General features: G+C 41.1%; 1 protein-coding gene across 3 annotated transcripts in view; it reads right to left on the reverse strand.

Annotated features, from left to right (window-relative positions):
* CapaR (Capability receptor) overlaps window positions 1-26576 on the reverse strand; it is a 526950-nt gene that overhangs the window by 66038 nt on the left and 434336 nt on the right. For all 3 annotated transcript variants that reach the window (XM_067787359.1, XM_067787360.1, XM_067787358.1), the window contains one exon: window positions 6255-6405. In XM_067787359.1, coding sequence (XP_067643460.1) covers window positions 6255-6405 — 151 coding nt within the window. The remainder of the gene's footprint in view (window positions 1-6254; window positions 6406-26576) is intronic.

A 26576-nucleotide genomic window follows, 5' to 3' on the forward strand; every position in this document is an offset into this window, starting at 1 on the left:
AAAAGGAATAGGAAAAGTAATGGGAAAAGGAACTGGACTATGAGTGGGAGTCGGAATAGGAATACGAGAATAGGAAAATGAGTTCGAATAGAAATATGAATTGGAACAGTATAAGCAATAAAAATAGGAATAGTAAAAGGAATAGGAATGGAAATAGGAATAGGAATATCTATAGGAATAGGAATGGGAATTGGTAAAATAATAGTAATGCGATTAGGAATAGGAACAGTAATGTAGTAATAGAAATAGGAGTAAGAATAGGAAAATGAATTGGAATAGGAATACGTTAGGTAAAGAAGAAGTAAGAGAAACAGGAGCAGCAAAAGGAATAGGAAAAGCAATAAGAAAATTGGAATAGGAACTGGAAAAGAAATAACAATAGGAATAGTAATAGTTATAGAAATATGAACAGGAAAAAGAGTAAGAATAAGTATGTGATTGAAATAAGAAGAGGAATACCAAGAGAAACAGGAATAGCAATAGGAATTAGAAGATTAGTGGAAGAAATGGGCGCAGGGGAAAAATTGAAATGGGAATAGTAATATGCTTAGAAACGGGAATTGAAACCGTTATGGGAATAAAAATATGTAAATAGAAGGCGTGATATCCTGCCGAGGAGATTTAAGTCGAAATTTTTAATTTGCTACTTTTTAAATTTTCTTACAAATTGGCGGAGCGTTTGCCAAACCACTGCCGAGGGACGGTCCTATTCAGCAAATTTTTACTAACAGAAGAAAAAAGATTTTTTAGTTGATTTTACCGGGCCCTAAGCCCGGTTCTTTCGGTGCGGTAGGTGGAGCACGATATACTCACTTCACAGCACAATAGTAATAGAAGTAATAACCCCCATTTGAGGAAGAGGAAGTGATGTAGGTAGCGGTAAAGGCAAAACAGGATAGTGGGGATAAAGTAAAAGGGGAACTTCGAAGGAGACTTCTAGTTTATTATTATTATAATTTTTTTTTTTTTTTTTTTTGAAACCACATGAAGGATCCCTGAGTGTTTGCGGAGTTCTATCGATATTTGCAGCCGTTTGGCAGATATTGACACGGTACGTTCCGGGAAATAGCCCTATAAATGTACAAGGTCAAGCATCTTGGAAATGATTTGATATGCCCATGCTGAACCCCAATTTCCGTGATGAATTTGGGGTGGTTCTGTCAAAGTAAGAGTATTAGCCACGGGTCCATGAGGATTACAATTGGTTTGGAAAAGATATTCATTGCACTGGCAACTGCTTGACGTAGAGAAAGACGTAGAACGAAAGGGACGGAAAAGTAGCGAAAAGGCGAAATTCGAAATTGGTTTGCGCAGTTTTAGTAACAAAAAAATATAAAAAATAAAAAAAGAAGAATTTAATTTACGAAATTTGATAACAACATTTGATAATTCGCACTGCTTCTTTCATGTACGCTGCTGTAGCAGCTTCTTACATATACATGCAGTTGAGTTCGTAACCGAATTCATTGTATGTATTTTCTTTGTAGCAACTAAACTGATTTTCTTTTGCATGCCCCTTTTTGTTGCCTTTTTTGCAGTCATCCAAAATGTCACCCTTCGTTTTTCATCAACATCCATATGTATGGGATATGGCGTTTCGGCTGTGCTAAGTATGTAAGGATGTTTGTTGAAGTGTGTAAGTTGGAAAATAAAATTGCGAACTTTTTAGGATAAAACACAACTTGAGCAAGGTATGCAATTTCCACTTTTTCAAGAGCAATCACGAATAATTTTTATCAGAGGGTGCATAGATAAAAATATATTAATATATGGGTATGCAAACGGGATAAATGTAGAAATAAGAAACAAGGAGTGAGGTAAGCATACTTTTAGCTGCAAATTGCAAGATGCTTCTTTTGGAAAGTCTCTTCCAGGAAAGAGCTGAGTTTGTGGCAACTTTGAAAGTTGTTTGAAATTTCCTCTTTGCTCTATTCTAATTGCAAATTTGCTTAAGAATTAAGAAATGTGCCGAAAAGGAAGTGCATACTTTTAGCTAACTATTTCTGGAAGTGTATGCGTCGGACAAATATGGGTAAAACACGGTTAGAGAGACTGAAAAATTCTAGTTTTTCTATTAGCTTCTTCACCGTAAATTTTTTATCTTTTTGGCTATATTCCAAATTAAAGAACAAGAGCATGAAAAATAAGTGTACAGTTATGTTAGTAAAAATAAATATTTGCTAGGAATGATTGTAGAAGTGCGCCGGCCGTAGTTTGGTGGCTGCGTACTCCGCCTACTACATCGAAGAACCTGTTGTAGGTATGTTTGTGTACACACCACAAGTCTAGCGTTAAGTGCTTTGTAAACTTTGCTCTTTACTAAACACATCAAATTCAAAATTTTTTTCTACTAAGGTAGACATTTATTATACCTTTCATGAACATGAAATTGTATATTAACTTTGGTCCGATGTTTGTAACGTTGAGAAATATGGAATATAGACTCACCATTAAGTATACCGAATTGATCAGGGGGACGAAATGAGTTGATATAGCCGTGTCGGTCTGTCCGTCCGTCCGTCCGTCTGTCTGTTTGAACGCAAACTAGTCCCTCAAATTTTGAGATATCTCACTGAAATTTGGCACAAGGATGTATTTTTGTATTTGGTTGGCAGCTGTCCACTAGAAACAGCTGAGTTTTTTTTTGGCCGGCTTTATACTACATATTCTAACGGAGCAAGTGGTTATTAGTTATTTAGCGAATCTTGAAAACTTCTTCGTCTTCGTCGAATACGTTCCGACCAAGATATTTGCGTCTCGTTCTCGCAAAGGGTGGACAACTGAGCGTAAAGTGACTGCATGATTCCACCTTAATACCTTCCATAACGCTAATGCAACTCGAACAATCCAGTGCAAACCCGATAGGCTCCCATTTAGTAGTGCCCTGTTACCATTCTATTAACCATGGATAGATGAACTTTTACTCACCCGAATAGCGCCGCGAGCTCATAGCTGCACACGGCAAAAGAGCGTGTCAGCCCAGCGTTTGCTAAGAGGGCTCGAGGCCCACATGCTCCAAAGCCGATAGCAAGTGACCATCGGAGTCCCAAAAAGCTTAGATATCACCGAAAATGAAGTCAAGCAATACCTCATAGCCCTCAATCTCACGGTCAACCGGGTACGGACCTAGCATTGACCTTGGTAGAAGTGTCTTGTGCTCTCCACCAGATCAGACTGCCATTGAACGAACCTCACGTGGGGCGAGCTCCCGCGTTTGCTAACAGCCCTACACTAACAGTACAAAGCAACCGAAGCCTTCCCAGCCCTCTTTTTCACACTAAGCGTTCATTGCAGCATACTGGCAGGAATAATTCTTAATATCCGTCGGTCTCACGCCCACTTCACTGCTTTTGATCTGCCTCTCAATAATCTGCTAATGAGTCAATTTTCGAAAGATTTCTGATTGGCGAATATTAATAAGCCTCCCTAGTAACTTAGTACTCAGACAGATCGGTATACCATACTAACTCACTCATTGTTAACTGCCACCAATTGGTCACGCAAAGGGAGTTTAAATCATTTTCCAGCGGAGTGGGGACCGACCTGCTACTCTGCTTCCATAGGCGGGTTTCGATAAAAACTACTTTTTTAGCCGGAGCATCGTCCTTCATTCGCATAACACGGCCTAGCCGGCGTAGCCTCTGCGTTTTAATACACCGGAGTATATTGACGTCTGCGCAAAACTCGTACAGGCCATCATTAAATGTTGTTCGGTACTCGCCGTCGCCAAGGCGCACAGGTCTGTAAATCTTGTGAAGAACTTTTTTAGGATGGTTACGACAACTGAGTTGTCGAGCATGATTTTCGTTTGACGGGAGAGGACTTTACTTTTTAATTGCCTACTCAATCCAAAGAAGAATTTATTGGCAAGAGTGATTCTTCGCCGGATTTCAAAACCGGTGCTGTTGCTTGTATTAATACTGGCTTCCAAATAAACGAAGTCCTTTACTATTTCAAAATTACTTATGGATGACAACAGTGGCATGGTTGTCAAGGCGCATACGTGCCGACTCTTTGCTTGATGACAGCAGGTACCTCGTTTTGTCCGCACTTTCCATCAAACCCACCTATTTTTCCAGTTTGGAGTACGAAAAACTTATGGCGCGGCTAGTCAGGTCGATGATGTCAATGTCAATGTATAGAACATTTTTCCAGAGCGGTTAAGTTCTGCAGCTAGTATAATTTTCTCTAACATCAAAGTAAAGAAGTCGTATAATAGGAGTTCACTCAATCGGAAACCTCGTTTAGTTTAGAACGGCCCAGATAGGTCCTTCGCAATTCCGACTGAGCTGATGGTGTTGCTCAACATCATTTTGCACAGCCGCATAAGTTTGGCGTGAAAACCAAATGCAGACATAGCGACATATATGCAGCTCCGTGTCATGCTATCGACGGCAGCTTTAAAATCGACGAAGGACGGATGTGTGAAAATACTTTCTTTGCAGATTTTTCCCAAGATTTTGCGCATTGTGAAAATCTGGTCGATGGTAGATTTACCGCACTGATAATTTTTAATCAGGCGCTTCACTGTGGGCATCAATATTTCGCACCATTTGCTTTACAAGATCTTATGTGCGATATTCAGAAGGCTGATTCCGCGATAGATGACGCAGTTTGCAGGATCCACCTTCTTGTGGACTGTGTACGGAACGCTTAGATTCCAATCGTCAGGCATGCACTCTACCAACCATAAGTTGCAAAGGAGCTGATGCACGCGCATTGACGAACTTCGCACTGCCGTATTTGAATAGCTCCGCAGACAATCCATTAGCACCTGGTCCTTGTTGGTTTTTAATCTGGTTATTGTTACTCTCACCTCATATATTCCATCAGCATCGATTGCGGTATACCTCCATACAAAACTTGTAAACCAGTCAGCATTTATAATTAACTAGCATCTGAAATATTAAAGGAAGTGCTCAAACCTATTCCGTTAGGTTAGGTTAGGTTGAACTGGCCGGCCAATAAAGACCTCAAATAGACTGAATGAGGCCATAGTGTTACCAGAATTTGTTTGACGACTCAACGGAAGAACGCTAATTAAGTGCCAGGACATATGTTATAGAATAAATCCGTCTTCTTGGCAAATACTAGCAGTTTTCTAGGACCCAGCTTAATTGCTGCCTCAAGATCTGGCAACTATGCCGCCCCTAATAGCTGGAGCCTTGCCAGGCGAACGCAGGACATGAACACAGAATTAGCTCACCGTTTATACCTGCAGCTCACACTTCCTACACTTGCTGCAAATTTCGAGGCCTAACTTATAAGCATGTGACGCCAGAAGGCAGTGTCCAGTCAGTATGCTCATCGTGAGCCTTAAGTCTTCTCTCTTCAGAGATATGAGCCACTTTGTGAGTCTAATATCGCAGGCTTTGCACATGATCTTAGAAATTTTGCAGTCCCGCGCTTTTGTCTATACCTTTCCTGATTGATGGATCATATGCAACTCCTGACTCCTTTTCATTTCTTCCAAATGGATTGGGACATCTATCGTTGACTGAGCGCGTGTTGCACCCTCCATTGCCAACTCATCGGCCTTTTCGTTACGTTATATCCCTTTATGACCGGGAACATAGTAAAGAAGTAATGTCCGACTTCAGCGAAGTTTTTCCAATGCTTTTTTGCATTCCAGGACACTTCTTGATGAAGTACTGTGTGAGATTATTGTCTTAATCGCAGCCTGACTATCAATATATAAATTGACGCGACTACAGCCCAAGCACGCTTCATCCAGAATTTCCGCTGCTTTCTTCACTGCCAAAATTTCCGCTTGAAAAATGCCGCAGTAATCTGGCAGCCTGAAAGATCTTTCTGGGTACACACAGTAAACTGCAGACCCAACCCCTTCAAATAATTTGGAGTTCTTCCATTTGTGCACCCCGGCACCAAACCTCCGGCTCAATTGTGGCTCTAATATCTCTTTCGAAGCTCAGGCATGGGATCATATATTCCGTTTGCCCGATATTAACCTTGCCCGTGTGTATGAACATATACCGTGATGGTCAGAAGTAGTGACACCATCACGATATACCGACTATGTGGACAACTTTTACTGGCGTCTACTGTATGTACTGTATATCATTTTTAAGCAGGTGCACAATTTAAAGAAATAATAAGGAAATATCCTTCGAAGTCTTACTTTTACAACGCTTAATAGCAAACTACTTAAAAGTAAATAAATACATCAGCTTTAGTGAATATTATTACCACTAAAGCAACGTAACCCAATTAATTTCACGTTAATTTTCACTTACCAAAAAGCAGATAAATTAAATCCGAAACAGCCAAACTGAATAAATAATAATTAGTAGCTGTGTGCATCGTGGGATGTCGTATAATAACAATACACACAAGAATATTTCCCAGCATGCTCGTTATGAAAATACCACCAAAAACAATTGTGAACTGAAAATAAAAGAGAACAAAGAAGAAATATAATAAGTAATAATTTAATGCTTGTGTGGATTGAGATACTCAATAGCGAACAATGAAATCGGTAATTTCCATAATTGCGATTCACGGAACTGTAAATTATAAATATGTATTTTTTATTTATACAATCCAAGACTGTTTTGTAACGGTGTGACCGCATAACAGTATACGTTTGCACACATATGCATACTAATAAATCACAATACAGAAGATGAAAAGGTATGGAACTATATTATATATATGTATTATACTGTGGCGAATATTGCCATCACTATAATGTTAGTAAATAATCACAATAAAAAAAAAAAAAAGCAGCCAGCCACACTTACGTACAAGTACACATTAAAGCAAGCAGCCATACTTAACGAAAAATATTCCAGGCACACAATCAACAACTTGAAGCGAAGAGATTATTTCACATACACATATGTAGTCACCAACTAAGAGCAGAAGTTATTGTTGTTGTTACTCACGCATACACACGCATATAGCTAAATAAACCAGTATGAGATACAAATGTTCCAGAAGGCATGTGCGTGAACACACCTTAGGAGAAATATGCGAGCGAGGCAACAGAGAGTATAAAAGCAGCGCAAGCTGAGGTATAACGAACCAGTTTGATTTAAACACGCTATTAGTGAAGTATAATTGTACTACTCCAAAAGTAGTCTAAATAAAGATAATTTTGCGATACTGAATATTAGAGGTATTTATTGGACAGTTCAGCGATTCGAACGTTGGCTGAAGGTGCATAATTATCAGGAACTCACCACATTTCGTTACAATACGTATATATATAAATACACCACACGGCTATTTCTCAACTCCATTTACGAACGCATCGCTTGGCCGATTTGGATGAAATGTGCACCAATTTCTAGGCAATAGGGTTATTCAGTGCATAGAGGATAGAGATAAACGCCACCGACAAATGCCGCCAATTTTCGTCGTTTTTTGCACGCCGCCGCTGAATGTCAAAAATATCGGCGAGGCGGCGGCGTTCGGCGCGTTACGATATTTTCTACTCTTTTAAGACTGCAAAGGCCCTTTATTGTTCATTTCGAATTGGTCTGATGTGGCCGAAAGGGGTATTAAGGGATGCGCATCACGACCAGTTATAAAACTCCAATTGCGAAATTTAACACTTTTTAACCGTTCAAAAGTTATTTGAAAATAAATAAAGGTGTCTAAGTTCGGGTTTAACCGAAAATTATATACTCAGCGTGAGCTTTAATTGTACATTTCATTTCAGATAAATTACTTTTCTGCATAACACGTGGCACCGCTCGTTGAAAAAAAATGTCTCTCCATTTCCATTAACAATAAAACTTGATAAGTGAAATATCATTTATTCAAAACTATTTTTTGCTAAGTTATAGCTTATTACATATTCTAGTCTACGACCTTTTTAAACTTGTTTTATATCTAATTTGCCGTGGTCTTTAACCGCTCCCGTCCAGTTTTACTAGAAATATTTTCTGTGTACACAATTTCACCACGATATGTTAATTTTTCTTCGAGTTATGGCTCCCGAGACATAGAAAATTGCTTAGTCATAAAAGAGGCGGTGCCACGGCCGTTTTCAAAAATTTAAGTGTTTTCAAATTTGATGTTATATTTCAATTTAGAAAGTAAAATTCTATTGATACAAAGCTCTTTTTCGCTAAGATATACCTTATTATTTTCGTGTACGGCCCTCCTAAAAATCTTTTATATAAAAATGGGCGTGGTCTTTAACCGATCTCGTCCATTTTTTCTAGAAATATTTCTTGCTATAGGGAAAATTTTTGTACCCAATTTTGTTAGGATCCGTTAATTCTTCTACGAGTTATGGCTACCGAAACATAGAAAATTGCTTAGTCATAAAAGAGGCGGTGCCACGCCCATTTTTTTAAATTTGAAGTTTTTCCTATTTATTGTTATAAATACACTTGGGAAATGAAATAGCATTGACATAAAGCTCTTTATTGCAAATATTATTTTATTCGTCCACGACCCTTTTAAAAATCCTTTATATAAAAGTTGGCGTGGTAGTTAACCGATTTCGTAAATTTTTCTTCAAAACATTCCTTATAGTTAAGGCAACCTCTCTGCCGAATTTTGTTACGATATGTTTAACGATTTTTGATTTATGATTAATAATATTTGTAGAATTGATTTTATCACAAGTGGGCGGTGCCACGCCCATTTTATACTTTTTTTTAAATTTTTGTCAAGAGTATCAATATCAGTCCACATGTCAAATTTCAACATTCTAGGTGTATTATTTAATAAATAATCAGGTTTTTTTTTGTTTTCCAAAATGTTATATATATAAAAAGTGGGCGTGGTTATCATCCGATTTCGCTCATTTTCAATACCAATCTATTCTGGGTCCAGATAAGCTAGTGCACCAAATTTGGTGAAGATATCTCAATATTTACTCAAGTTATCGTGTTAACGGACAGATGGACGGACGGACGGACATGGCTCAATCAAATTTTTTTTCGATACTGATGATTTTGATATATGGAAGTCTATATCTATCTCGATTCCTTTATACCCGTACAACCAACCGTTATCCAATCAAAGTTAATATACTCTGTGTGCAAAGCACGCGGAGTATAAAAAAGACAGGTGCTTTCAATGCCAGCTTAACACGGATTTCGCATCACCGAATTCACCTAGTTATTAAAAGAAAACACTAAAAGAAAAGTTATATAATAAATTTAAATGCTCGCTTTCCATAGATTGTTCAAAAAATTAAAAAAAGAACAACGAATTTAAATAAAATGACCCAAGTCGATGATGTTTTCAAATTATCCTCGAGTTGTTAAAAAGGTTACCCGAGGAAGGTGCCGATTTTTTCAAAAATTCTATATCCCGATTGGCTGAAATAATAAGCGAAATCAGTGACGCAAAATCTTTTAGTGGGCTCCAGTGACTTAAATATTCCTTTGGAATGATTCTCAGCTCATACTTAAGTTGAAGGCATATGCACGTATGAGAAGGAAAAATCACTTTATTTGCTTAACTATAAAATAGCTGAAATGTTAATTTTGATTTTCATACTTCATCATTCAACACCCAAGTCTCCCGGTTTGACATTTCCTAAAGTTGACGGCCCTATCCACAACTAGTGCTTAAATATCACCTACACGTTATGGCTCCTGTTAAAAATGTGAATACGTAGGCACATATTTTAACCAGGATAGGCTTTGATTGAAAGTTCGTTTTGATGGAAACTCACTTTCTTCAATAATTATTTGGTTCCTAAAACAATTAACAGGTTTTTCAACTACCTCTATGGTGTACGTTAACGATCTTTCGCTGTGAATCGTGGCTGAATCTGAGTTCATATTTTCATCCATCATATTGACTTGCTGACGCGAAAGAGCATCGGCAACGTAGTTTTCTTTTCCAGGCTTTTAATAAAGCTTCGAATTATGTTCGTCGATAAATGCTTTCCAACGTTTAATTTTTGCATTTGGATTTCTGTCAGAAACCGCAAACGTTAGCGGTTGATGATCAGTAAAAATATTCAATTGGCGTACACCATAAAGATAGTTACGAAGGTTCTTTAGTGCCCAGACTATGGCCAAAAGCTCCCTTTCATTAGTGGCAAAGTGCAGTTCATTGTCTTTTAGGGTTCTGGAAACCATAGTTATTGGTCTGCCTTCCTGAGAAAGTACAGCACCCAGGCCATGCTTGGACGCATCTGTAGTTAAATCAAATGGTTTTTTAAAATCGGGGTAAGCGAGCATTACGTCTTCCGATACTAAAATGTGTTTAAGTGTCTCAAATGCTTGCAGTTGTTTTGAACTTAAAAATATTTTCACTCTTTTGGATCTGTAAGCGCTGACTCTTCCATTTTCCCCCTTCAAAATATCAGTCAATGGTTTGGCAATACTGGCAAAGTCTTTCACGAAGCATCTATAATAGCTTGCTAATCCTAGAAAGGATCTGAGAACGTACAAGGTTTCGGGGGTTGTGAAGTTCAGCATTGTGCTAACTTTATCTGGGCACGTCTTAATGCCACCCCTTGATACAATAAATCCGAGATACTCTGTTTCAGTTTTAAAAAATTTGGATTTGTCGACTGACACCCTCATGTTAGCGTCACATAGACTCTTGAAGACCCAGTCTATGTCTTTAATGTGTTGTTCTTTAGATTCGGAATAAATAATAACGTCATCCACGTAAACAAAGCAGCTTTTTCCTATCTTTTCCCTTAAGATGTCGTCTATAGCTCTTTGAAAAATACTCGGAGCGTTTTTTAATCCGAAAGGTAGCCTACAAAATTCATACTTTCCGTTGCTAACGGAAAAGGCTGTTTTTTCCCTGTCTCGCTCAGCGAGCTCGATCTGGTGGAATCCAGACTTCAAATCAAGCGTTGTGAAGTATTGTGCAAGTCCCATATTTGATAAAATTGAAATGACATTTGGTATTGCGTATTTGTCGTCAATGGTATTTTCGTTCAGTTTGCGCTTTTTTTTATTGCCAAACACATCAACGCCCTTCTTGTCCACGACCCAAATGGGGTTTTTGTAGGGAGACTTAGATCGTCTTATAATGCCATTTCGTAAAAGCTCTTTTATTTCATTGTTAACAAAGTCAACTACTTGGATAAGGATACATCTTAGAATAAATTGGTTCTTCATATTTTGTGCGAATCCTAGCAACTACATTTGTGTTATAAGGCAGAGATTCATTGGGATCGGCGAAAGCCTGTGATCTTTTTTTAATCATATTTGAAAAATCCCCCCTTATTGCAAGAGGTACGCTTTCCTGTTCAACTTTCAAAGCATTAATGTTGTCAATTTTTATAAAAAATAATTTTTCGATTCCAAAATCATGAACTATTTCACCTTTTTGAAGGTCCACGACTGCGTTGACTTGCGTTAGCAGGTCAAGCCCAATTATCGCGTCAAAGTTTATCAAGTTTGATAATATTATAAAATCCGAAGTTATGCCAAACAAGTTAATTTTACATTTTTGCCCTACTTTGCTCTCGCCGTGAACTGACTTAACTACGAACGGTCTCGTTAAAGGCACAATGCCTTTTAATTCAGTAAGTGGCTTTATATAGCTTTTTGAAGCTCCTGTGTCCACTAACATTTTTATCTTTTTGCCCTCAGCTCCTATTGTTCGTTTGACCCAAGGGAGCTGGGCACCCTCCCTAAAAAATTAATTTCGTCGATATCTTCGACTTCCCGTTCCACAACACTATCGTACGAAGTTTTTGTTTCTACATCTTCCGATGTATCTGATATGTGGTGGATTCTCTGGACTTTTGGGCCAGTACTTCTATCTGAAACAGGAGGTCGCTTAACTTGTTGACCTTGATTGCCTGTATTAAAAGGGATTTGACGATTATTAGAGGTTTGTATATTTTGGGACTTATTTTGTTGTAAAAAATTTCCTGTGGGATTGTGGTGCTCGAACTTTGTTGAGCGGCGGAGACGAGATGTGGATGGATCTATGTCCATTGGTTCAGTGCCCTGATCTCTGTTATTACTCGAAAGATTGCGCTTTTCTTGTCTGTTTTGGAAGTAGGGGTTTTTATGACCGCTACGTGATTCTATTTGGTTGTTCTTGGTATCATCTATTCTCTTAACTGAAGGGTGACCCCGGTCCTTGTCCTCGAGATGTTTAGAGTAGTTTGATGCAAACATGTATCGTTCATGATTTGCTTCTACCTCCTGGGCAAGTGCCAAAGCAGAAGGCAAATCTGCTGGACGAGTGGAAAAGAGTATATCGCAAAGGGGCTTCCTAAGGCCAGAGACAAAAACACGTAATGCATCTAACCTATATTTATCATTTATTGAGTTAGCTATATGACTTTCATATGTCATGATAGTTTTATTGGTAAGCAACGTAAGCTTTCTTTCGACTTCGTCGTAGAAATTCAACACTGTCAAATTTCCTTGCCTCAAGGTACTTAGCTCCTGTTCAATTAAATATATTGGCCGCTTATCAGCGTACGTGAAATCTAATCTTGCCACTATAGCCTTAAAGTTAAGAACAGTGTTGAAAGGCGCTAAAACAGCATCTGCAGCGCCTCTAATTTTATTCCTTATAATGGCCACTGCCTGATAATGTTTAGCGCTTCCATCATAAGGTTCATATAATTTATAGGCCGTATTTGCGCCTTGCCTCCATGAGACGTAAGTCTCTTGCCTACCATCGAATTCAGGCAAAGATTTAACTAGGTCAAGAGTTTCCTCGCAACGCACGGTACCTGAAATCCTAACCTCTTCGAAACTCTCTACGTTAGCTGTCGACGTACTTGTAAATCTTTTTGAGATTTCGTTCAACTTTTTGTCGAATTCCTCTTTTTGTGAGCTTAAGGCGGCTGATAGCGCAGCTGTTACTATAGCAGTTAACTCCTCAGTATTCATTTTTGGTAAATCTTTATCTTTCAGAACTAAACTATTTAAAATGCTCGCTAAATCTTCGTCGCACATTAAAGTATTGACCGCGCAAAAACCCGGTATAATAATATACCTCAATCACAAATCAAGTTAAATTTATAAAAAAGTTTCTAAAATACATTGAATTCCAATGATGATCTTAGTATTTAAATATATTTATTAAAAAAAAGGCACTGAGCAAGTCACTTACGTAATTTACTTTCTCTAAGCACGTGGTTTAGTTTGTTACGAAATTTTAATGCGTTGGGCGCCAATTATAAGTTTATTCAACACAATTATTACTTGAAGTATAAACTTTATTAAATTAAAGCGTTTTTACAAAAATCTCTTAAAATATTGTTTCCTTTTTACAACCGGAGTGATCTGCCCATTGGTCTATTTGCAACAACCAGCACTGCTGTTAATTCTAATTGGAAAGAGCTGAATCTCGCTCTCTGTCACATTTCGCTGCCGGCTGCTCTGTTTGCTCTCACAATTATTCAATCAAACTATTATTGGAGTCGTTTGCTGTTAAATGCACTGATCGCTCTCACATTAGTTCGCCCACGCTTGTTTTCGAACTATTGGTTATGTTAAGTCGTATGCAATCACTGTTCTCCAACAATTAGGTTTATGCGAATGATGTCTTTGCTGTTGTTATCCACTGATCGCTGTCACGGCAATTGGTTCGCACTTGCTTTACAACTACTGGTATGTAAAGTAGTATGAGATGATGTCGTTATCGCTGTTAACTACAGTGATCGCTCTCACAGCGTTCGGTGTTCACTTGCCTAACAGGTTTTGGTAATGCTGTATGGTTGTATGCTCGTCATATTCACTAGATGGAGGGCATCAGAGAGCAGAACCTTTTACGTGGGTGACCAGCAGTTATTAGTGCTTAACTTGTACAACCAACCGTTATGCAATCAAAGTTAATATACTCTGTGAGCTCTGCTCAACTGAGTATAAAAAATGGGCGTGGCACCGCCCCTTTTATGACTAAGCAAAGCCATAACTCGAAGAAAAATTAACGAATCGTAATAAAATTGGGTACACAGATATTCCCTATAGCAAGAAATATTTCTAGTAAAAATGGACAGGATCGGTTAAAGACCTCGGCAACTTAGATATAAAACAAGTTTGAAAGGGTCGTAGACTAGAATAATAAGCTATAACTTAGGACAAAATAGTTTCGAATCAATGATATTTCACTTATCAAGTTTTAATATAAGAGGAAATTGGGAGACATTTTTTTTAAACAGGTTGTGCCACGTGTTATGTAGAAAAGTAATTTATCTGAAATGAAATGTACAATTGAAGCTCACGCTGAGTATATAATGTTCGGTTACATCCGTACTTAGACACCTTTACTTGTTTGTATCTACCATTATTGGCAGTCTGTAAGAACTGTATGTTCATAGACTGAATAAATAAAAAAATAAATGTAAGGCGCGATAACCTCCGAAGAGATCTAAGGCCGAGCTTCTCTTCCAATTTGCGTCGTGCTCCTCTTGATTTTCCCTACAAATTGGCCGGACGGGACCTACATGTTTTATGCCGACTCCGAACGGCATCTGCAAGGCAGATGAGTTTTCACTGAGAGCTTTTCATGGCAGAAATACACCCGGAGCACTTGCCAAACACTGCCGAAGGGCGACCCCGCTTAGAAAAATTTTCTTCTAATTGAAAAACCTTATTTCTAAAATTTTGATGTTGCTTTGCCCGGGGTGCGAACCCAGGGCATACGGTGTGATAGGCGGAGCACGCTACCATCACACCACGGTGGAATAATGAATAAATAAATAAATAAATATTACTAAATATTCTGGCGAATATTCGCATCACTTTGCTATGCACTATGTTAGTAAATAATCACAACAACAAAAACATTTAAGCAAGCCACAGTTGTGTACATGAACACATCAATCATCATTTACACGCATATATTTAAGGCGACGAAAAATATTTCACACACATACCCAGCAGCTTAAAGCAAATACATTATCTCACATACACATATGTAGTTATCAGCTAAGAGTTGCAATAATGAGGCAACAGAGAGTATAAAAGCAGCGCAAGCTAAGGAATGACGATTCGGTTTAATTTCAACAATCTTTTGTGAAGAACGTGATATTGAAGTATAAAGGCATTACTCCCAAAGTAGACTAAATAAAGACCATATTGCAATACTGAATATTGGAGTTATTTATTCCACAGTTCAGCGATATGAACGTTAGCAGAAGGTGTAAAATAATCGGGATTCCCCAGAATTCGTTACAATATATTACAGACATTTTAACTTCATTTTAGTTTAACTCACTTGCATTGCGAAGCCTATTTTATTAAGTTATTTTCCGATTTCAAGAAAATTGCATCACTGAAAATTTTGCACAAAGAGCTGAAATGCCAAAGCGGGACATCGCTAGAAATTTAGTTTGTACCACTAACATCGTATTATAATGAGGAGTAGAAATAATGCCAAAGGAAATGTGGCATATCTGAAATAAAAAGAGATTTGTACGTCCCATGCATAGAAATCTTCATTCAAGCTTTATTTTGTATATGCCTTATCTAAGAAATTAGATGGATCGACTTTCCGGAAATTGAATTTGTATTCTGCGATTTGTCGGCAATTTGGGGGAAAGGGACCAATGGCCGGCCAATTTGAAAAAATCTTTTTTATGGTGGGATTTGCTTGAAATTTAGTACAGACGCCCCTCTTCGACAAGTTATATAATTAGTTCAAAGTAGCATTTATTGGCAAAAGTGATTCTTTGCTGGATTACAGATATGCTGTTGTTGTTTGTACGATTGCTGGTTGCCAAATAAACGAAGTCTTTTACTGTTATTATGACTGCCAACAGTACCGTGGTTTCCAAGACGCAAATGCGCTGTCTCTTTGCTCGATGACAGCGGGTACTTCGTTTTGTCCTCATTCACCATCAAACCCATATTTCTGCTTCTTTTTCCGGTTTGGAGTAAGCAGAACTTACGACGCAGTTGTTCAGGACGATAAATAAAAAAAGGACGATGATATCAATATAATTAGCATACGTCTGTAATTGCACGCTTTTATAGAATATTTTTCCAGAGCGTTTAAGTTCGGCAGCTATTTTACTTTTCTCCAGTAACAAATTAAAAAAATTGCACGATAGGAGGTCACACTGTCTGAAATTTCGTTTAGTTTCGAACGGCTCGGAGAGATCCTTTACATTCCATTTCATGAAGTCCCAAAACTAAATTCAAGGGCATACAAGAACACACCCGCATGGGTGTAAGGGATTGTGCTGTTGGTGACAGTGTTGGGGGACATGGAGTTTACCAGATGATCTCCAAATATGTTGCCTTAGTCGCCTCACTTTTAAAAATTGCTAACAGCGAGGAGGGAAGGATTTTTTAACGGTTTTGTATTTGCGTGTATGGTCGTTAACCTGGGACTGCCCTCAATGCCTATAACGGTATGAAAAAATTTATTTGAAGCAGTTGTTTAATTTATAATTTTCGTATTAATTTTGGAATAATTTAAACAACGTGACATCAGGACGTACAAGGCGACAGCTGTTTTGATTATACCTTGTAAATCTCTTCAAAGCCTTTTCTCCCTTCGGATGGATCAGGCACTTCGGGATGTACATGCCTGGGCATCTGGAGTCGGGTTAACCGCCATCGTGAAAAAAACCGATCTGGTATTATTTAAGTTTAAAGTCCCTAATTCGACTAAGCCTAATCTTGGAGGGGTAACCCTGGAAGAGAAATATAGCACAAAGTATCTAGGAGTTCCTCTAGATAGTAAGTTGTCGTGGAAACTCCATGTGGAAAAGAGAGCGAAGAAAGCCTCCGCGGCACTATATACATGTAAGAGGATGCTAGGATGGACGTGGGGCCTATCATCTAAACTCTCTGATTGGGTATTTACGGCAATTGTCAAACCCATACTTTACTATGGAGTTCTTGTTTGGTGGACAGCCACACGAACAAGTACGTAGACCATAACGGGAGCCTTAAAAGCTACACCGACAGCAGCATTGAACGCCATTCTATACATCCCGCCTGCAGACCTAAAGGCCAAAAACAGCGCGTTAGCAACGGCAACAAGGCTTAAGGCCTCGGGCAGCTTGAGTGCAGGCCGTATGACCACAGCAGTATAATGTAGGGCCAACGGAATATATGGTCCCGTGCCTGAACTTCGAAAGAGATATTGGGGCCACAATTGAGCCAGAGGGTTGATGCCGGTGTGCAGAAATGGCAGAACGTGCTATATACATGTATACGGATGGTTCCAAATTAATGGAAGGGGTTGGGTCTGCTGTTTACTGTGTCGAATCAGAAATAAGTAAATCCTACAGGCTTCCAGATAACTTCAGCGTTTTTCAAGCGAAAATTATAGCAGTGAATAAAGAAGCAGAAATTCTGGAGGAGGCGTGCTTAAGCTGCAGTCGCGTCAATTCATATATTGATATTCAGGCTGCGATTAAGGCAATAGTCTCACATAGTACTTCATCAAGAAGTGTTCTGGAATGCAAGGAAGCATTGGAAAAACTTCGCCCAGGTCGGACCATACATCTTTACTGGGTTCCCGGTCATAAACGGATAGAAGGTAATGAAAAGGCCGATGAGTTGGCAAATGAAGGTGCAACACTCGCTGAGTCGACGATAGACGTCCCACTCCGTTTGGGAGAAATCAAAAGGAGACAAGAATTGCATATGATCCATCAAGTAGGAAAGGCGTGGACAAAAGCGAGGGGCTGCAAAATTTCTAAGATCATATGCAAAGCCTAAGATATTATAAAATTTGGCTTACATCTCTGAAGAGAGAAGACTTAAGACTCGCGATTGGCATACTGACTGGATGGACTCTGCAGGAATAAACGGTTGAGCACGTTCTGTGTTTATGTCCTGCACTCGCCAGGTCAAGGTTCCAGTTATTAGAGGCGGCTGAGTTGCCAGATTTCGAGGTAGCAATTAGCTAGGTCCAAGAAAACTGCTAGTATTTGCCAAGAGGATGGAGTTGTTCTATATTTTATGTCCTGGCACCTGATTGAAGTTCTTCAGTTTGGTTGTCAAATTCTGATAACAATATGGACACATTCCGGCCAGTTCAACCTAATCTAACCTTACCCTTCGGAGCTTTCCAATGACTAGTGTTCTCCACTCACAGTATGTATTTATGCCCTTACGAAATAAACAGCTGATAATTTTTATTACATAACCAAATTGTCCTTGCAGGATTTATGAAATTTTTAGGAAGGCAAGCAAAATAAAAGGAAAATATCTGCGGTTATATTCAAGCTTGTATACAAATAACTACATTTACCACATTCACTAGTACTAAGCATATTATTAATAATTTGAGCTATTATTTATATAAAGAAAGAACCATTGATGGGTTAGATTGCATTCCTTAAATGAGAAAAAGCAAAACAACGTAGCGGAAATTCCGGCATTTAAAAGGATTTATTATTGTAAACATGAAAAGATATATTTATATAATTCCAGCCTACTTAAATGTGTACAAATGTAAAAATTGAGGACTATAATATTCAGAAAAAATTTGGAAAGAGGTTGTAAGTGCGATAAGAAGTGTCGCAAATGCATAGAACTCGTCAAGATAATTTTCAAAAGCAAGCACTTCAAAGTACTTTGATATTATAAGCTACTTTTTGCTATGGTTACATACATTAGGGTGAGTCATTCGATTAAAATGTTAAACAAAAATTTACATTATAAATATTTTTGTTAACTTTCTTCAACAATTCAATGCGGGTTGCCACTCCCAATAAGCAAATCAAAAGCAATGTAAGCCCCAACAGGCATTTCTCCAATTTTTTGAAGTAACTTAACGCTAATTTATTATGTTAAGTATATCTCAGCGTTTTCGGTATTAATCTAATCTAATCTAATCTAATCTAATATATATTATAAATGGGAAAGTTTGGATGTTAAGATGTTTGGATGTTTGGATGTTTGGATGTTTGGATGTTTGTCCAGACGTTTGTCTTTGTGACTCAATAACGCAAGAACGGCTGGACCGATTTGGATGAAATTTTGCACACATATAGCCAATAGTCTAGAAGGATCTACTAGCTATATATTTTTCAAAAGGGGCGTGGTCCCCGCCCCCTAGGAACAGTTATAATTTAATTATTATATTTTTTCGTCTTTGCGACTGAATCACGCCAGAATGGCTACACGGATTTTGATGAAATTTGGGACACAGACAGTAGTCTACTAGCGAAATTTTTTTCGAACATGGAAAGAGGGGTGGGGGTCCCACGACCCCTTCGAGAAATTATTTTTCATAATTTTTACACATTATAACTTTACTTATACTGGCCTTCACCAATATCACAGACTCAAGGGGTCAAATAAGTCGAGGGCTTACAAAGTAAGCAATGACACCCTCCGCCCGCCCCCCTTTATCCCCCCTCTGGTGTAAAATCCATAAATTGTTATAATTCAATCTAAATTTTCTCCTAAATCAATAGTTTTTGGTATCTGGTACATACAGAACGAGATCTAGACAATTTTGGAGGAACGATCAGTGGTCCTCTCCTCCCGCCATCCGCCCTCCATCAATTGTTTTTATTAGCACGCTTTTATTAGCTTTACCTGTATGTTTCTATCTAACTTTTTATTCGCTCCAATGCGCCTGCTGCCTTATTAACATGGTTTTATAATTAGCTTCACCTTATTTGTAATCCCGTAAGGGTCATATCGAGACCCTTCCGGGATCATTTCTGGATGGTTTTCGGGATCGGTCCGGGATTACGCCGGGGTAATTTCGGGACTTTTTCGGGACTATTTCGGGATCATTTTGGGACCCTTCCGGGATCATTTCTGTATAGTTTACGGGATCCGTCCGGGATCCCGTCGGGGTTATTTTGGAACATTTTCGGGACTATTCCGGAATCATTTCGGGACTATTTCGCGATCATTTGGGGACCCTTCCGGCATCATTTCTGGATGGTTTTCGGGATCCGTGCGGGATCTCGTCGGGGTCATATGGGGACTTTTTCGGGATCATTTGGGGGCTCTTCCGGCATCATTTCTGGATGGTTTTCGGGATCCGTCCGGGATATCGTCGGGGTCATTTGGGGCCTTTTTCGGGATCATTTGGGGGCTCTTCCGGCATCATTTCTGGATGGTTTTCGGGATCCGTCCGGGATCTCGTCGGGGTCATTTGGGGACTTTTTTGGGATCATTTTGGGGTTCATCCGGCATCATTTCTGGATGGTTTTCGGGATCCGTCCGGGATCTCGTCGGGGTCATTTGGGGACTTTTTCGGGATCATTTTGGGGCTCATCCGGCATCATTTCTGGATGGTTTTCGGGATCCGTCCGGGATCCCGTCGGGGTCATTTCGGGACTTTTTCGCGACTAATACGGATCATTTGATAACCCTTTCGGCATCATTTCTGGATGGTTTTTGGGATCCGTCCGGGATCCCATCTGGGTCATTTCCGGACTATTTCGGGATCATTTTGGGATCCTTCCGGAATCATTTCTGTATGGTTTTCGCGATCCGTCGTTGATTCCCTCGGAGCCATTTCGGTACCTTTTCTGGAGTATGTCGGGGTCATTTGGGGACTTTTTCGGGATCATTTGGGGGCTCTTCCGGCATCATTTCTGGATGGTTTTCGGGATCCGTCCGGGATATCGTCGGGGTCATTTGGGGCCTTTTTCGGGATCATTTGGGGCTCTTCCGGCATCATTCCTGGATGGTTTTCGGGATCCGTCCGGGATCTCGTCGGGGTCATTTGGGGACTTTTTCGGGATCATTTTGGGGCTCATCCGGCATCATTTCTGGATGGTTTTCGGGATCCGTCCGGGATCCCGTCGGGGTCATTTCGGGACTTTTTCGCGACTAATACGGGATCATTTGATAACCCTTTCGGCACATTTCTGGATGGTTTTCGGGATCCGTCCGGGATCCCATCTGGGTCATTTCCGGACTATTTCGGGATCATTTTGGGATCCTTCCGGAATCATTTCTGTATGGTTTTCGCGATCCGTCGTTGATTCCCTCGGAGCCATTTCGGTACCTTTTCTGGAGTATGTCGGGGTCATTTGGGGACTTTTTCGGGATCATTTGGGGGCTCTTCCGGCATCATTTCTGGATGGTTTTCGGGATCCGTCCGGGATATCGTCGGGGTCATTTGGGGACTTTTTCGGGATCATTTGGGGGCTCTTCCGGCATCATTTCTGGATGGTTTTCGGGATCCGTCCGGGATCACATCAGGGTAATTTCGGGACTATTAGGGGATCATTTGTGGACCTTTCCGGCATCATTTCTGAATAATTTTCGGTATCCGTCCGGGATGCCGACGAGGTCATTTCGGGATTATTTCGGGATCATTTGGGATACCTACCGGCATCATTTCTGGATGGTTTTTGGGATTCGTCCGGGATCCCGTCGGGGTCATTTCGGGACTTTTTCTCGACTAATACGGGATCATTTGCGGACCCTTTCGGCATAATTTCTCGATAGTTGTCGGGATCCGTTCGGGATCCCGTCACGGTCATTTCGGAACTATTAGGGGATCATTCGAGGACCTTTCCGGCATCATTTCTGGATAGTTTTTGGAATCCTTTCGGGATCCCGTCAGGGTCATTTCGGGACTTTTTCGGCATCATTTAAGATTGGTTTTCAGGATTCGTCCGGGATCCTTCAGGGTAATTTCTGGACTTTTCCCAGACTATTTCGGGATAATTTTGGGACCCTCCCAAGATCATTTCTGGATGGTTTTTGGGATTCGTCCGGCATCCCGTCAGGGTCATTTCGGGACTTTTTCTCGACTAATACGGGATCATTTGCGGGCTCTTTCGGCATCATTTCTAGATAGTTGTCGGGATCCGTTCATAATCCCGTCAGGGTCTTTTCGGAACTATTAGGAGATCATTTGAGGACCTTTCCGGCATCATTTCTGGTTAGTTTACGGGATCCTTTCGGGGTCCAGTCAGGGTCATTTCGGGACTTTTTCGGGATCATTTTGAGATGGCTTTCAGGATTCGTCCGAACTATTTCCGGATAATTTTGGGACCTTCCCAAGATCATTTCTGGATGGATTTCGGGATTTGTCCGGGATCCCGTCGAGGTTATTTCGGGGCTAATACGGGATCATTAGGGGATCCTTCCGGAATCATTTCTGTATGGTTTTCGCGATCCGTCGTGGATCCCCTCGGAGCCATTTCGGAACTTTTTCTGGAGTATGTCGGGATAATTTAGGGACCCTTCCTGGATATTTTCTGGATGGTTTTTGAGATCCGCCCGTGAGCCCGTCAGGGTCATTTCGGAACTTTTCGGGATCATTTTGGAACACCTTCAGGGATCATTTCTGTGTGGTTCTCTGTATACGTCTAGAATCGTGTCGCTGTCATTTCGAGTTTTTTTGGGACTATTCGGGGAACTTTTGGAGACCCTTTCGGGGCATTTCTGGATGGTTTTCGGGATCCGTCCGCGATAGCGTGGGGGTCATTTCGTTGCTTTTTCTGGATAATTTCGGGATCATTTGGGATCCTATCAGGTTATCAGCTCATTTAGTTCTTTTTTTTACTCAATTACAAAAATAAAATGCATTAGACAGAAAACAAAATTTTAAACAGATAATAAGCAGGCTAACGCGAATAGCCCATATATTTAAATTTCTCCTTGCGGACGGGGCCGCGGGTAAAGGCTAGTATATATTATAAATGGGAAAGTTTGGATGTTACGATGTTTGGATGTTTGGATGTTTAGCTGTTTGGATGTTTGGATGTTTGGATGTTTGGATGTTTGGATGTTTGTCCAGACGTTTGTCTTTGTGACTCAATCACGCAAAAACGGCTGGACCGATTTGGATGAAATTTTGCACACATATACCCAATAGTCTAGAAGGATCTACTAACTATATATTTTTGAAAAGGGGCGTGGTCCCCGCCCCCTAGGAACAGTTATAATTTAATTATTATATTTTTTCGTCTTTGCGACTGAATCACGCCAGAATGGCTACACGGATTTTGATGAAATTTGGGACACAGACAGTAGTCTACTAGCGAAATTTTTTTCGAACATGGAAAGAGGGGTGGGGGTCCCACGACCCCTTCGAGAAATTATTTTTCAATAATTTTTACACATTATAACTTTACGTATACTGGCCTTCACCAATATCACAGACTCAAGGGGTCAAATAAGTCGAGGGCTTACAAAGTAAGCAGTGACACCCTCCGCCCGCCCACCCCCCTTTATCTCCACCTCTGGTGTAAAATCTATAAATTGTTATAACTCAATATAAATTTTCTCCTAAATCAATAGTTTTTGGTATCTGGTACATACAGAACGAGATCTAGACAATTTTGGAGGAACGATCAGTGGTCCTCTCCTCTACTCCCGCCATCCGCCCTCCATCAATTGTTTTTATTAGCACGCTTTTATTAGCTTTACCTGTATGTTTCTATGTAACTTTTTATTCGCTCCAATGCGCCTGCTGCCTTATTAACATGGTTTTATAATTAGCTTCACCTTATTTGTAATCCCGTAAGGGTCATATCGAGACCCTTCCGGGATCATTTCTGGATGGTTTTCGGGATCGGTCCGGGATTACGCCGGGGTAATTTCGGGACTTTTTCGGGACTATTTCAGGATCATTTTGGGACCCTTCCGGGATCATTTCTGTATAGTTTACGGGATCCGTCCGGGATCCCGTCGGGGTTATTTTGGAACATTTTCGGGACTATTCCGGAATCATTTCGGGACTATTTCGCGATCATTTGGGGACCCTTCCGGCATCATTTCTGGATGGTTTTCGGGATCCGTGCGGGATCTCGTCGGGGTCATATGAGGACTTTTTCGGGATCATTTGAGGGCTCTCCCGGCATCATTTCTGGATGGTTTTCGGGATCCGTCCGGGATATCGTCGGGGTCATTTGGGGACTTTTTCGGGATCATTTGGGGGCTCTTCCGACATCATTTCTGGATGGTTTTCGGGATCCGTCCGGGATCTCGTCGGGGTCATTTGGGGACTTTTTCGGGATCATTTTGGGGCTCATCCGGCATCATTTCTAGATGGTTTTCGAGATCCGTCCGGGATCCCGTCGGGGTCATTTCGGGACTTTTGCGCGACTAATACGGGATCATTTGGGAACCCTTTCGGCATCATTTCTGGATGGTTTTCGGGATCCGTCCGGGATCCCGTCGGGGTCATTTCGGGACTTTTTCGCGACTAATACGGGATCATTTGGGAACCCTTTCGGCATCATTTCTGGATGGTTTTCGGGATCCGTCCGGGATCCCATTAGAGTAATTTAGGGACTATTAGGGGATCATTTGGGAACCTTTCCGGCATCATTTCTGGATAATTTTCGGGATCCGTCCGGGATGCCGACGAGATCATTTCGGGACTATTTCGGGATCATTTGGGGGCTCTTCCGACATCATTTCTGGATGGTTTTCGGGATCCGTCCGGGATCTCGTCGGGGTCATTTGGGGACTTTTTCGGGATCATTTTGGGGCTCATCCGGCATCATTTCTGGATGGTTTTCGGGATCCGTCCGGGATCCCGTCGGGGTCATTTCGGGACTTTTTCGCGACTAATACGGGATCATTTGGGAACCCTTTCGGCATCATTTCTGGATGGTTTTCGGGATCCGTGCGGGATCTCGTCGGGGTCATATGGGGACTTTTTCGGGATCATTTGAGGGCTCTTCCGGCATCATTTCTGGATGGTTTTCGGGATCCGTCCGGGATATCGTCGGGGTCATTTGGGGACTTTTTCGGGATCATTTTGGGGCTCATCCGGCATCATTTCTGGATGGTTTTCGGGATCCGTCCGGGATCCCGTCGGGGTCATTTCGGGACTTTTTCGCGACTAATACGGGATCATTTGGGAACCCTTTCGGCATCATTTCTGGATGGTTTTCGGGATCCGTCCGGGATCCCGTCGGGGTCATTTCGGGACTTTTTCGCGACTAATACGGGATCATTTGCGGACCCTTTCGGCATCATTTCTGGATAGTTGTCGGGATCCCGTCACGGTCATTTCGGGACTATTAGGGGATCATTTGAGGACCTTTCCGGCATCATTTCTGTATTGTTTTCGGAATCCTTTCGGGATCCCGTCACGGTCATTTTGGGACTTTTTTGGGGCTAATACGGGATCATTTGGGGATCCTCTAGGGGTCGTTTCGTGACTTTTTCTGTTTTATTTCGGGATCATTTTGGGACCCTTCCGGCATAATTTCTTGATGGTTTACCGGATCCATCAGGGTCATTTCGGGACCATTTTGGGATCATTTGGGGACCCTTCCGAGATCATTTCTGGATCCGTCCGGGATGCCGTAGGAGCCATTTCGGGATTTTTTGTTACTTTTCCGGGATAGTTTTTGGACCCTTCCGGGATCATTTCTGGATCTGTGCGGGATCCCATCTGGGTCATTTCCGGACTATTTCGGGATCATTTTGGGATCCTTCCGGAATCATTTCTGTATGGTTTTCGCGATCCGTCGTTGATTCCCTCAGAGCCATTTCGGAACCTTTTCTGGAGTATGTCGGGGTCATTTGGGGACTTTTTCGGGATCATTTGGGGCTCTTCCGGCATCATTTCTGGATGGTTTTCGGGATCCGTGCGGGATCTCGTCGGGGTAATTTGGGGACTTTTTCGGGATCATTTGGGGGCTCTTCCGGCATCATTTCTGGATGGTTTTCGGGATCCGTCCGGGATATCGTCGGGGTCATTTGGGGACTTTTTCGGGATCATTTGGGGGCTCTTCCGGCATCATTTCTGGATGGTTTTCGGGATCCGTCCGGGATCCCATCAGGGTAATTTCGGGACTATTAGGGGATCATTTGTGGACCTTTCCGGCATCATTTCTGGATAATTTTCGGTAACCGTCCGGGATGCCGACGAGGTCATTTCGGGATTATTTCGGGATCATTTGGGATACCTACCGGCATCATTTCTGGATGGTTTTTGGGATTCGTCCGGGATCCCGTCGGGGTCATTTCGGGACTTTTTCTCGACTAATACGGGATCATTTGCGGACCCTTTCGGCATAATTTCTGGATAGTTGTCGGGATGCGTTCGGGATCCCGTTACGGTCATTTCGGAACTATTAGGGATCATTTGAGGACCTTTCCGGCATCATTTCTGGATAGTTTTTGGAATCCTTTCGGGATCCCGTCAGGGTCATTTCGGGGCTTTTTCGGAATCATTTCAGGATTCGTCCGGGTACCCGTCAGGGTAATTTCTGGACTTTTCCGAGACTATTTCGGGATCATTTTGGGACCTTCCCAAGATCATTTCTGGATGGATTTCGGGATTTGTCCGGGATGCCCTCAGGGTCATTTTGGGACTATTAGGTGAGCATTTGAGGACCGTTCCGGCATCACTTCTGGATGGTTTTCGGTATCCGTTCAGATTCCCGTCGGAATAATTGCGGGACTTTTTCGGGATCATTGGGGTCCCTTCCAAAATCATTTCTGGATGGTTTTTGGGATTCGTCCGGCATCCCGTCGGGGTCATTTCGGGACTTTTTCTCGACTAATACGGGATCATTTGCGGGCCCTTTCGGTATCATTTCTGGATAGTTGTCGGGATCCGTTCGGGATCCCGTCAGGGTCTTTTCGGAACTATTGGGAGATCATTTGAGGACCTTTCCGGCATCATTTCTGGTTAGTTTTCGGGATCCTTTCCGGGTCCCTTCAGGGTCATTTCGGGACTTTTTCGGCATCATTTAAGATTGGTTTTCAGGATTCGTCCGGTATCCGTCAGGGTAATTT

Source organism: Eurosta solidaginis, chromosome 5 (assembly GCF_040869045.1).
Source record: "Eurosta solidaginis isolate ZX-2024a chromosome 5, ASM4086904v1, whole genome shotgun sequence".
Taxonomy (NCBI): domain Eukaryota; kingdom Metazoa; phylum Arthropoda; class Insecta; order Diptera; family Tephritidae; genus Eurosta; species Eurosta solidaginis.